This window comes from Panicum virgatum, chromosome 9K (genome assembly GCF_016808335.1).
Source record: "Panicum virgatum strain AP13 chromosome 9K, P.virgatum_v5, whole genome shotgun sequence".
Taxonomy (NCBI): domain Eukaryota; kingdom Viridiplantae; phylum Streptophyta; class Magnoliopsida; order Poales; family Poaceae; genus Panicum; species Panicum virgatum.
Genome location: NC_053144.1, coordinates 9,743,912 through 9,755,628, shown reverse-complemented (window position 1 = coordinate 9,755,628; position 11,717 = coordinate 9,743,912). Strand labels below are relative to the sequence as shown.

The window sequence follows — 11,717 nt, the reverse complement described above, 5'->3', positions numbered from 1 at the left end:
TATGCATTTTCAGTCTGTCCATTCATACAATTCTCTCATATTAATGCTATCATATAATGAGGTCTAGCATCCCACACAAGAAAATGAACAGGATAACAAGCAATTAGTCTGGACTGCCTGTTCCTCTCATTTGCAGTTTTGCACAAATACAATGTTTGCAGTGACTGCCAATGACAAATATCTAAGACGGTTTACATGAATTTGTGAGCAAACAACAAGATCCATGTCAACTTGTAACAAAAATCAAGACTGATATTTCCTCAGGGATCAACAAGTCAGATAGAAGCACAGCGCCGCTCCAACCCCAAACTCAAGATTCTGTAATGGAGAACATTGACCAGGGCTCCATCACGTGTAGGCCGGCAGGACTCAGGAGACCAAGTCATAGAATTTAGCATGTCTCTTTAGGTACTCTTGCCTCACCATCTCTAAGCAAACCATCATCACCGTTGCTATTCAAATGCATAAAGACATATAAATCAGCCAGGTATAGGCGTGCTTTTGCAGTCAGCATGTATAAAATACAACAAATAGCAAAATTAGTTCGATAATTTGAGGAAAATCACCTTGACTGAGCAGCGCCTTGCAGTGAGGGTGAGTCGACTTGCATTGTCACTGGGCCATCATTTACCAAAGAAACCTGGAAGACTTTCAAAGTAACTCTTATTCTGAAAAGACCATACAACATGCAAAGACAAAACAACATATTTTTCACTCAGACACACCTTCATCATTGCTCCAAAAATGCCATCTGCCAAAAAATAGTCAAAGTAGGAACAACATTAGATTCATGCACATGATACAGAAGAAATCTTTCAAATGTACATGGAGCAAATTACAAAAGAAATAACAGCAGGAACAAAATCAACGGCAAGAAGATCATGCACTACAACTCTACAGGCACGATGCCTGATACATAGACATACTCATGGCCATATATCAGCAAAGTAAAAAACTTAGCATAACAACTAGAAAACATCACTAAAGAAAATACTAAGTTATTAGCATAGCATAACAGGCATGAAATACGCGGCCCTCATAAAGGAATATTCAGGACCATGAGAAGCACGGGAAAGTTACAATTCATCAGCTACAAAAGGCAAATCCCAACATAGGCATATCCTTTTTAACAAAAAAAACATTTATTTGATAATCAGGAGTTCAGGATGGCAAATGAATATGTCTTACCTTTCACTGAATCGGACGAGTATGACCTCTGAAATTTTTCGACTAGAGAAGCATAGAATGGTTTTGCTTTTGCAGGTGGCATAGCCACATGAAAATCTGGCTTGTTACCCTTCAGGATGCCATATAATGTAAACTGACTGACTGAATAAGATATCAGTAGAAACGGAGTAGTTAATAACAGGCCTACTGGAGGTTATTAATATGTTCACTTGAGGGTAAAAGGTCACATTACATTACCTAATAGGACTTCAAAGCTACGCTGCATAACCTGCAGGAAGGAAAAAGTTTATCTTCAAAGCTCATATGAAGTACAGAAGACAATCAACATTTTCAAGTAGGCCAAGATTATTCTATTGGTCCCAAGATGGATCTAGGGCTTACACTTTGATCCCATGCTTTCCCAGTCTTCTCATTAGGAAATAGCCTCATGTTCAGGACCTTCCGGCAACTAAATAAGACACGGTATCAGAATGCAACCAACGCTATAATAGCAAGCCATTTTAACTGAACATTTCGGCATAAACAAATTTCATCAAAAGATGGTAAGTTGGTAACAAATCAGAAAAATTGTGAGTAGAAGACCTTTGATAAATGAATGAGCAAGAAACAAATATTAGTGCAACCTAGTCAGCTGCCACAGATTGCCTTTGGTACTTCATATAATGAGCATCCACACAACAAGTGACCTTAGTTGTACAAGTGACTAGTATCACAATTCATCTATAAAGAATCACCATTCAATCACTCCACCAGCTCAAATAACTGATCAGTGAACCAACACAGCTAACTGATCTCTGGATCAACAAATTTCCACTACAGATTCTGGTGAGCTTCCAAAGATTAGAATGGGTAAAGTCTAAACAGACAATGATTGAGACAATGGCTGGCAGTAGCCAGTAATAAGCCACTAATTGGAGGAAGTGAGGGGGATTGATGAATAGGAGTCTATACATGTAGTCGGCGTCGGAGTCGGTGTCCGCCTCGTGGACGCCGACGAGTACGAGGAGTCCAGGGCCGATCGCCGACACTACTCGCCCCTCCACCTGCGACCGCCCAGAAGGAGCATTCAAGGCTCGTGCCCACCAAGATTCCGAGCAAATTACGACCGTGCAGAGTGAGTTGAGGAGGGCGCTCACCTCGACGCTGGCCGAGAGGACGCGCTGCACCACGGCCCTCATCCTCTGTCTTCTCCTGCCCCCCGCCACGCCAGGTGCCAGCTCCTCGCGCGGTGAGGGACGAGCCGCTGCTCCCAGCTCGCCGGAGAGAGACACCGCCAAGAGAGAACGGCGGCTCTGGTGGTGCGTGCGTGTGCGAAGCTGCTGATGCCTCAGTGATGGGCCGTGAGAAACGCCAACAGAGTAATGGGCCGGGCTTTGAATTTCTTCTAGTACTATACTTTCTTGGACTTTCTCTATGGGCCGGAGAACAGCAGGCCCAATACGATGGCCCAAACCACCCGCTCTCCTTTTTCCCTTTTTCTCCCCACGTCTCCCCCATTTCTCTCTACCTGTCTCCCCCTCCCCTTCCGGCCCCCTCCCCGTTCCTTTGCGAGTCGCAAAGCAGACGCAAACGCAAGGGAGGATTTCAAAAACCCTACCTCCCCACCAGGCCACCACCGATCTCCCAATCCCACCCAGATCGCCGAGCAGCGGCGGCGCGGAATGGAGGTGCCGCCGGAGATGCTCGACGCCCTCGCGGGCTGGTTCGCGCAGTCGCTCTCCCCCGACGCCGCCGCGCGCCGCGCCGCCGAGCAGAGCATCTCCTCCGCCGCCGCCTCCCCGGGCTTCGCGCTCGCGCTCCTCGGCCTCTCCGCCTCCCCGCGGAACGACCTCCAGGCCCGCCTCGCTGCCTCGGTCCACTTCAAGAACCTGCTCCGCCGCCGGTGGCCCAAGCCCGACGCAGAGGCCGACGACGCCGCCGACCACCTCCCCGCCTCCGACTGCGCCATCATCAAGGCGAACCTCCTCCAGCTCCTCCTCACCGCCCCGCCCCTCATCCAGGCGCAGCTCTCCGAGGCCCTTGCCGCCGCCGCGGAGTCCGACTTCCCCGCCAGGTGGGAGTCGCTTCTCCCGTCCATCGTATCCTCCCTCGGCACCGCCGTCAACGCGGGGGACGTCGCCGCCACCAATTCCTTGCTCGCCGCTGCGGCGTCGCTCTTCTCCCGATTCCGCAACGCCTTCGACACCAATGCCCTCCGCCTCGACCTCAAGTACTGCCTCGAAATCTTTGCCGCCCCGCTCCTCGAGGTCTTCCTGTTCGCATCCCGCCGACTTCAGGCCGCGTCCACCACGGTCAATCCGCTCGAGCTCCGCCCCGTGTTTGAGTGCCTTCGTCTCTGCTGCGAGATCTTCTACTCGCTTAACTCAGTCGACCTGCCTGAGTTCTTCGAGGACAACATGCGCCAGTGGATGACAGAGTTCCGTGCCTTCCTCACCACATCATATCCACCGCCTGTTGAGGCAGATGGTGCCCCAGATGCCCTGCGTGCTGCTGTTTGTGATAACTTGCAGCTCTATATGGAGAAGTACGAGGAGGAGTTCAGGGGATACTTGAAGGAATTTGTTGAGGCTGTGTGGGGGCTCCTCACGGCGCAGACTGCTTCGCCATCCCGCGCGCAACTAGCTGTGACAGCAATAAGGTTCTTGACTACAGTTGCCGAGAGTGTGCACCATGCCTTGTTCGGGAGTCCTGAGGCGATGAAGCAGATATGTGATAGTGTTGTTGTGCCTAACCTGCGGCTGCGGGATGAGGATGAGGAATTGTTTGAGGGCAACTGGGTGGAATATGTCAGGCGCGACTCTGAGGGGAGCGATGCGGATACGCTAAGACGGGCTGCATGCCGGTTGCTGAGAGGCCTTGCTGCGAACTACCAGGACCATGTCGCTGCACTCGTGTCAGCACAGGTTCAGCAGATGTTGGCTGCATATGCAGCTGATCGGGCAAACAACTGGAAGGAGAAGGATGCCGCAATATACCTTGTTATCGCTCTTATGCAGAAGCCTGGTGCCACTGGTGGTGGCACACCTGTGGTTGACATGGAGAGCTTCTTTACATCTGTGATTGTGCCTGAGCTCCAGGCCCCTGATTGGCAGTCTGAGCCAATGTTGAAGGCTACTGTCCTCAGGTTCTTGAAGGAGTTCAGGGATCAAATCCCAAAAGCCACTGCACTGGCATTGTTACCAAGTGTGGTGAGGTTTTTGACACATGAGTCCAATGTTGTTCATTCATATGCTGCGATCTTTATCGAGAACCTGCTGATCATCAAGGATGTGGTCCCGGTACCAGGGGTGAGCACAGTGACAAGGTGCGTAAAGTTCCAACAACACCCCACCAAAATTTGTCAATTTTGGCTTTCACGTGTTATATCCTCCTTTTTCACAGTTTATATGGCAGTAGTTCCATAGGTACCTTTTGGGTTGAAGTGCTGAGCCAAATCACCTATTGACAAAATGGTTTCATACTCACACTAGGAACGGGCAGCTTTTACCTTGAACTTGTGCTGTTTGAGTTATCTTCTATCCAATGCTCTATTAGTTATAGATCCTCAAGCCACCATGTCTTTCAGTTCTATAATGGAAGAGCAGATAACCTTGTGCGCTAGTGCCATTCGAGTTAGTTTCCTTCTAATTTAGACTGCTAGTTTTCTTGCCAACTCTGCATTAGTGTGTTGAATAGACAAAAACAATGCATTTGTGTGTCTCATACTGACAAGCTAGAAGTTTCCTTGTTTGCATTTTCTTGTTAGCCGTATATTCTGCTGTGTCTTCTCAGTTCATGTGCTCTAGAATAAATGATGCATTAGTTGTTGATTAGCACTAAGGACTTAGTTGTGCTCCTTTTAATTCTCTTTAATTCTGACATGAGCATTCCATGTTATGTACACTGAATTTTTTGTGGGAAGAAGTTGATAGTTAGTACATCTTCCTAATGTTAGTTTTACTGCTGGAACAGATTTGCTTGCAGTAGTGAATTGTTCATGCAAGCTTACTGATTGACTCTGCTGTGTGTATTTTGTTCTGTACAAAAGACGCTCTTAATTATTTCATGATGTCCAAATCATCTTTTTCAATTCTGATCATAGGCCGCTTGTCTGATGATGTATTATGTGTATCTGCTTCCCTCTTCCCTTTTCCTTCTATGCTATACAAAGAAATAGGAAATGCAAATGCAGAGTTACCTTTTTAGCCTAACCTATTTGTTGCACGGTTTTGTTTTGCAATTCCAGGTCTCCACGCTATGTTGCTACTGATATCAATCCGTTTGCCCCACAGATCATTCAGAACCTGTCCACAGCACTAAGTTTGCCCGATTCATATGAAAATCCTTATCTGATGAAGTGCCTGATGCGGGTTCTTGGGATCGCTAGTATAGCTGGTCAAATTGTTCACGAGATCACCACTCGTCTTGTGGGTATTCTCATGGAAGTGTGCAATAACCCCAAGAACCCTGACTTCAACCATTACTTGTTTGAGGCTCTGGCAGCAGTAATTGGCCGTACTGGTGAGCAGGACCCAACATTACTCCCTGCTTTTGAGGCCAGCCTCTTCCCAGTGCTCCAGAGGATATTGGTTGAGGACATCTCAGAGTTCTGGCCCTATGCTTTTCAGATATTTGCACAACTTGTCAATTTGAGCCGACCACCTCTCTCTCAGAATTACATGCAGCTATTTGGAGTCCTTCTTAGCAATGCCACTTGGGATCGGCCACCATGTGTTCCTGCCTTGGTTCGTTTGCTGCGAGCATTCCTTAGGAAAATTCCAAATGAGCTAAACCAAGAGGGCAGGCTTCCAAATATCTTGGCAATATCCCGCAGTCTCCTCTCACGAAGCAGCACTGAAGATTCTGCATTCTACATGCTGAATACACTAGTGGAAAATGTTGGTTTGGACATAATGAGCCCTTACATAAGTGAGATATGGAGTGCTTTGTTCACTCGGCTACAGACTAGACAGGCAGTGAAGTTTGTGAATTCTCTTGTGGTCTTCATGTCTTTAGTGCTGGTCAAATATGGATCAGGTGTTCTTGTCAGTTCCATTGATGCAATTCAACCAAATCTTTTCACCCAAATCCTTCCGCGTTTTTGGATTCCCAATCTCAAATTGATCAAAGGTACTCTTGAAGTTAAGCTGACAGCAGTTGCTTCAACAAAGTTGCTTTGTGAGTCTGCGGTGCTTTTGGATGCTGCTGCGGCCCAGTTGTGGGGAAAATTACTTGACAGTATTGTCACACTGCTGTCCAGAACGAATCAAGATGGAGCACAACAAGAGCAAAACGATGGTGCTGATGCAGTGGATATTCAGAAGACATCAGGTTATTCCGTCTCATTTGTGCGGCTTCAATATACTGGAAAGAGTGAAGATGACCTTTTGAAAGAAGTAAATGATCCAAAACAGTTTCTTGTCACATCTTTGGCTACCCTTTCTGCGCAGTCTCCTGGGAGGTTTGGTCCTGTCATTGAGCAGCATGTGGACCCAGCTAACAAAAGTGTGCTTCTTCAACTTTGTGCAGCCTACAATGCCAACATTGTCTAGGTAAACAATGTTGATTATGTTCTTTTATGAGACATGCAACAGCTATTTCCTACTTTTGCTGTAGAAATGCCATTTGTTCTTATTTCTGAATTTCCGTTAATCATGTATATATGCATGTTGCCAAAGTGACAATAAAAACTGTTGAATGCTATGTAATGTTATTTGGGTGTCATAGTTTTCACTATCTGTAGTTGCAATTGCACACATGCAGCAAAAGCTCGATTAGCCACTATTACGAATTGTTGTGTTCTTGTTTACAACTTCATATCTAGCTGCTTTAAGTATATCATTGAAAAGCTTTGTACATCTAGATATAATTGTACGCAATGAAAAAATGATCATATATTAGCAACTAGTGGTTATTGAACATCTCTCGAAATTCTTTGACAAGCAATTCATGACCGAAGTGATTTCATTCACATTTTTCTAGTAAAAAACTCTAATGGTTGCATATCTTATCCCTTTTACGTTTTAGGATGTAAAGTACTAAATTATCAGAACTCAAAGGTGATATGCAAGCATTTGGTCATCTTTCCAAATTTGTTATGTTAGGATTAGCAGTCAATTTGGTTGGAAGTAGGGTGTTGTTTGTGCACATTTAGCGATGACAAGTCTGGAGGCTACGTAATCAGTAGCATTTAGCTACATGGTTGCCCCATTATTAATTATTCTTGCTCCTGGCACAAGAAATGATTAAATCTGTCGCTTTTAAGATGTCTTCCAAAATTTTATAACTCCTAAATATCAGGAGGGGGTTGACATGCAGCTGCAAAAAGATTTAGACATATGTGTGATCCGAATTATAAAGAAAATCACACAGCAGAATGATCGAGTGATCTAGTTCCAAAAAGTTTTATGTTTTATTTACATATGCGGGACACTGGTAGGATCGTAGTATTGAGTCAATACTTGTATTAACTCTGAAAGGGTTTTAGAAATACAAGTGTCTTGATGACACCAATATGGGTGTTAGTCTTTAGGATTCCAGTGAATATCTGTTGTCCTAGTTCAACAATTAATGTAATTCGAAATACAGTTGGAGAGACAATGTCAAAGTATTTATAGGTTTTAGTAGCCATCTGCAATTTTGAAGCTAATAATAGAGCACTCCCTTTTAAGTGGAGAAATGCCCTTTTTCTTTTGGGTCTGTTGCATTCTTTTGTCTGTGTCGCTAAAACCTCAAAAGTCTGTGCTGTCTTGTTGGTTGCATGTTCATTCTATAAGTATCAATCTTTTTTTAATATAATAGCTTCTATGGAATATGTGAGGGATCATATTTGCTCCAGAAATGTTAACATTCCAATGGTTTTTAATCAGAATCGCATTCATTGCAAATTTGTAATTGACCTAATACATGTCCTTGTTATCTTTGCGAACTCTAACCCTTGTTATCCCTAAATTTCAGGGACCCAATTGTGAGGGAAGGCCTTCGCTTGTTTCCGATGGGTATTGCTGAAAGATGATTCTCTGGGAGTTGTTTGTTTGCCAAGCCTTTCTGGTATCATCCTTGTTTAGTGGCACAGTGTTGGTTATGTCATGGAACGGGCAGATGCCAAAACATGTAAAAGGAAAAACATTAGCTTGTGGAGGATTTGTCAATTTGGTTTGGCCGAGGATTTTCTTTTTCAGGCAGAGGTTCCTTTTTTGGGGCAAAGTGTATTGGTACTGGTCGAGATCGAGATGTGTCTGTCATCCTGGATCCTTGAGACTGTTGGAACATGCTGTAATTTTTTAATGTGCCTGCCTAGCACCGGAAATGGTATTCTGCAGGTGCATTGGAGTCTTCCTCAGTTGGGGTCGAAACCATGCTTGAATTGAATGAACGATAGTCCCTTTCTTCTTTGGAAAGGGGGCTAGTGTTTAGTGTCTTGAGTGTATGGCATCAGCAATCGTGCGAAAGCTGCTGCGTGCAATAGTTCCTTATTTATTAATGCGTGGGAAAATCACAATTCACATGGGATTATTAAATCATAATTGATACAGACTAGCATTGTCTTGGTGATTTTTTTTTTATTTTTTTCTTCTAATTTAAAGCCTTTTGCATTAAGAAAAGTATTTCTTTGAGGATATTTTTACATTATTGCTCCGCTTCGCCCATTGAAACGCCCAGTTAAGCGCTTACAATTAGGCAGGCTCCCAGTCCATCTAATTGTTCGGAGCAAGCGCCGTCTCTCAACAAGTGGAAAACGTTGAACTTGTTGCTTAATTTTGGTCAAAAATATATTCATAAATATTTTTAGCCATCTATAAGGATAAGATGCCAGCGTACTCGTCCCAAAATATGGTCCATTTTCATATGATGCTTATCCAGTTTACACTAACTAAAAGACTCGTCTCTTTGTGCCTTCCATACACTGGATATTAGATGACGGTCTCGGTCGCAACTGATGGCACACGGCGCACACAGCGCCATTAACAAACAAACGTAAGCTCACTCCCGAATCAGCGGCTTGTTGATTCATCTTTGACGACTGGCTATGGCTTAGCGGCCCCCACCTCAGTGGAATATGGATCAACCTTGTTTCTTTTTTCTTTTTGATGAAAAACTGGACGGATCAACCTTGCTAATCTGATCTCTGCTTTCATCAGGTTACTACAAATAGCAATTTATTCTGCAGGAAAAATAAATTGCAGGCATGCTAATTAATTACCGTGTAATCGCTAATGATTGTCCGGGGATCTTATCGGCCGATCTCCCGGTTTAAAAATGACACGATTATTCTACGATGACGGCGGAGCCGTCGAGATTTTGGGCCGCAGGCAGGTCACACCACGCCGTCTCCATCCCAATGGCTACCCCCAGAGGTGCTTGGAGTTAGAGATTACGCCCGGGAGAACATTCTTGCCGCCTACCTGCAATGTCCATCTCATAGGCTCTCCATGGACCAAACCTTGTTGCCACGGCACCCTGCATCTCTCGTCCACCAAGAACAGGTGCAGGTGGATGTTGCTTGCGCTGCTCGGAAAGTTCCCTATCATTTTCAAGTAAAAATCTTGGAGTAAAAAAGGGGAAAGAAATCAAATCAGAAAATTACTGGCGGTTGCCCATCACTCTCTGGGCACAATCAGCTCAAACCATAAATTAATCAGCCTTGGGACTATATAAGCACACTTGTGTTGCAGCAATCCTTCCCTTCCCTCCCATTGATCTCAAGATATTCCTAGTTTCTCTGTGATTTGTCCAAGCGCCAATGGCTCTGACTGTCAGAGAGAGGAGGCTTCCCCAGCTTCACATCTCCCTCGACGTGCCCTCGTGCGCGTTCCGGCACCCCAACCCACCGGCGGCGGCGGCGGCGTCGACGTCCGTGTCGCGTGCTGACGGAGAGTTCCGGCTCTCGGACTTTGACAGGCTCGCCGTGCTGGGGCGCGGGAACGGGGGAACGGTGTACAAGGTCGCCCACCGCCGGACGTCGGCGCTGTACGCGCTCAAGGTGCTGCACCGCGGCGACCCGGGGGGCGCGGCGGAGGTGGACGCCCTGCGGCGCGCCGACTGCTCGCCGCACGTCGTGCGGTGCCACTCCGTGCTCCCCGCGGCGGCGGCCTCCGGCGACGTCGCGCTCCTGCTCGAGCTGGTGGACGGCGGTTCGCTGGACGCCGTCGTGGCCCGGCGCGGGGCGTTCCCGGAGCTCGCGCTCGCGGAGGTCGCGGCGCAGGCGCTGTCCGGCCTGGCGCACCTCCACGCGCGCCGCGTCGTCCACCGCGACGTCAAGCCGGCGAACCTGCTCGTCAGCGCGGCCGGGGAGGTCAAGATCGCCGATTTCGGCATCGCCAAGGTCCTCTCCCGCGCCGGCGATCACTGCGCCGCCTACGAGGGCACCGCCGCGTACATGAGCCCCGAACGGTTCGACACGGAGCGCCACGGCCACGCCGACCCCTGCGCCGCCGACGTCTGGAGCCTGGGCGTGACCGTCCTCGAGCTCCTCATGGGCCGGTACCCGCTCCTCCCCGCCGGGCAGAAGCCGAGCTGGGCGGCGCTGATGTGCGCCATCTGCTTCGGCGAGCTGCCTTCGCTGCCGGACGGCGCGGCGTCGCCGGAGCTCCGGGCGTTCTTAGCCGCGTGCCTGCAGAAGGACTACACAAAACGGGCGTCGGTGGCGCAGCTTCTTGCGCACCCATTCGTCGCCGGAAGGGACGTCGCGGCCTCGAAAGACGCGCTCCGGCGGCTGGTCGCCGGAGCCTGAACTGCCAACCGCGCTTAGGCATTAGATTGACCACAGCCGTAGGATTGTACATCTGTGCATAGCTCTCTCTCACCCATAATTTACCAAATCTAATCTAGGGACTCACATGAATATATACATATAAAAATGAGGACGTGAATCTTCAACAAGAACAGTACAAAAATAAAGGGATAAGGATATTGTTCAAAGAAGTTTGCCGGCATGGTCCTCATCCGACAAGAATCAAGCTGAGATGTGGAAGCACAGTATGGAACTTTCTCCTACTAGTTTCTCACACCAAAAAGGATCAGAGATCCAACCCCAAATTATCCTACTACTACACGGATTATGAAAAAACGCGACAGGTCTCCACCGTATTTCATTACCTGACTTACTGGTTGAGAAAACCTCCCAAACCCCAACCACGATAGCGAGGGAGCGAGGGGAATTGTTTTAAATTCAGCCTGAATTTCGCTCCAACGGAAAGTCGAACCAGAACCTAAAGAGTGCTACTAGAGCCACTTAACTAATTCAGCTAGAGGCCAATTCGCTACACGGATCATGAATAGATGTCGCTAAGCAGGTTAGTCCTTACACAATTTCACAGTTAATGCCGTTTCATATGATGATTGGAACACTATCACAAAAAATTTAAACTTAAGTTCAGAAATAAAAAAAGGGGGGCTTCCTGATTACAATACTTACTCTTTAACAAAGCATTATATTTCAGCTTTAGCTCTACCAAGAAACTATAACTAAACATGGTAACATCGCACCATAAGCATCCTATCACAGTATTATTAAAACAATACTTACGCGCTTAGTTGGATGAGATACT

General features: G+C 47.0%; 3 protein-coding genes across 3 annotated transcripts; 2 read left to right on the top strand and 1 right to left on the bottom strand.

The window, feature by feature from the left end:
* Positions 1-15: 15 nt before the first annotated feature.
* LOC120649980 (D-aminoacyl-tRNA deacylase-like) lies at positions 16-2,497 on the bottom strand. The gene is made up of 8 exons (XM_039926932.1): positions 2,325-2,497; positions 2,140-2,231; positions 1,570-1,636; positions 1,426-1,456; positions 1,189-1,329; positions 726-751; positions 567-640; positions 16-452 (listed from the first exon to the last, which is right to left on the bottom strand). Exons 1-8 carry the CDS (start codon positions 2,364-2,366, stop codon positions 392-394), a joined length of 534 nt encoding a protein of 177 aa, XP_039782866.1. The 5' UTR covers positions 2,367-2,497; the 3' UTR covers positions 16-391.
* Positions 2,498-2,705: 208 nt separating this feature from the next.
* On the top strand, positions 2,706-8,585 carry LOC120649978 (exportin-2-like). The gene is made up of 3 exons (XM_039926928.1): positions 2,706-4,492; positions 5,414-6,719; positions 8,125-8,585. Exons 1-2 carry the CDS (start codon positions 2,850-2,852, stop codon positions 6,717-6,719), a joined length of 2,949 nt encoding a protein of 982 aa, XP_039782862.1. The 5' UTR covers positions 2,706-2,849; the 3' UTR covers positions 8,125-8,585.
* A 1,325-nt stretch (positions 8,586-9,910) lies between these two features.
* LOC120648517 (mitogen-activated protein kinase kinase 9-like) lies at positions 9,911-10,934 on the top strand. Its single transcript, XM_039925277.1, has one exon. It carries the CDS (start codon positions 9,911-9,913, stop codon positions 10,898-10,900), a length of 990 nt encoding a protein of 329 aa, XP_039781211.1. The 3' UTR covers positions 10,901-10,934.
* The last annotated feature ends 783 nt before the right edge of the window (positions 10,935-11,717 follow it).

What these genes read in the sequence shown, in the direction of transcription:
- LOC120649980 (XM_039926932.1), bottom strand. Translation starts at nt 2,366, where the DNA reads ATGAGGGCCGTGGTGCAGCGCGTCCTCTCGGCCAGCGTCGAG. An exon ending in GACTCCGACGCCGACTACAT is followed by an intron (nt 1,637 to 2,139) that starts GTATAGACTCCT and finishes TGTCTTATTTAG; the next exon opens with TTGCCGGAAGGTCCTGAACA. An exon ending in GGAAAGCATGGGATCAAAGT is followed by an intron (nt 1,457 to 1,569) that starts GTAAGCCCTAGA and finishes TCCTTCCTGCAG; the next exon opens with GTTATGCAGCGTAGCTTTGA.
- LOC120649978 (XM_039926928.1), top strand. Translation starts at nt 2,850, where the DNA reads ATGGAGGTGCCGCCGGAGATGCTCGACGCCCTCGCGGGCTGGTTCGCG. An exon ending in GGGGTGAGCACAGTGACAAG is followed by an intron (nt 4,493 to 5,413) that starts GTGCGTAAAGTT and finishes TTGCAATTCCAG; the next exon opens with GTCTCCACGCTATGTTGCTA.
- LOC120648517 (XM_039925277.1), top strand. Translation starts at nt 9,911, where the DNA reads ATGGCTCTGACTGTCAGAGAGAGGAGGCTTCCCCAGCTTCACATCTCC.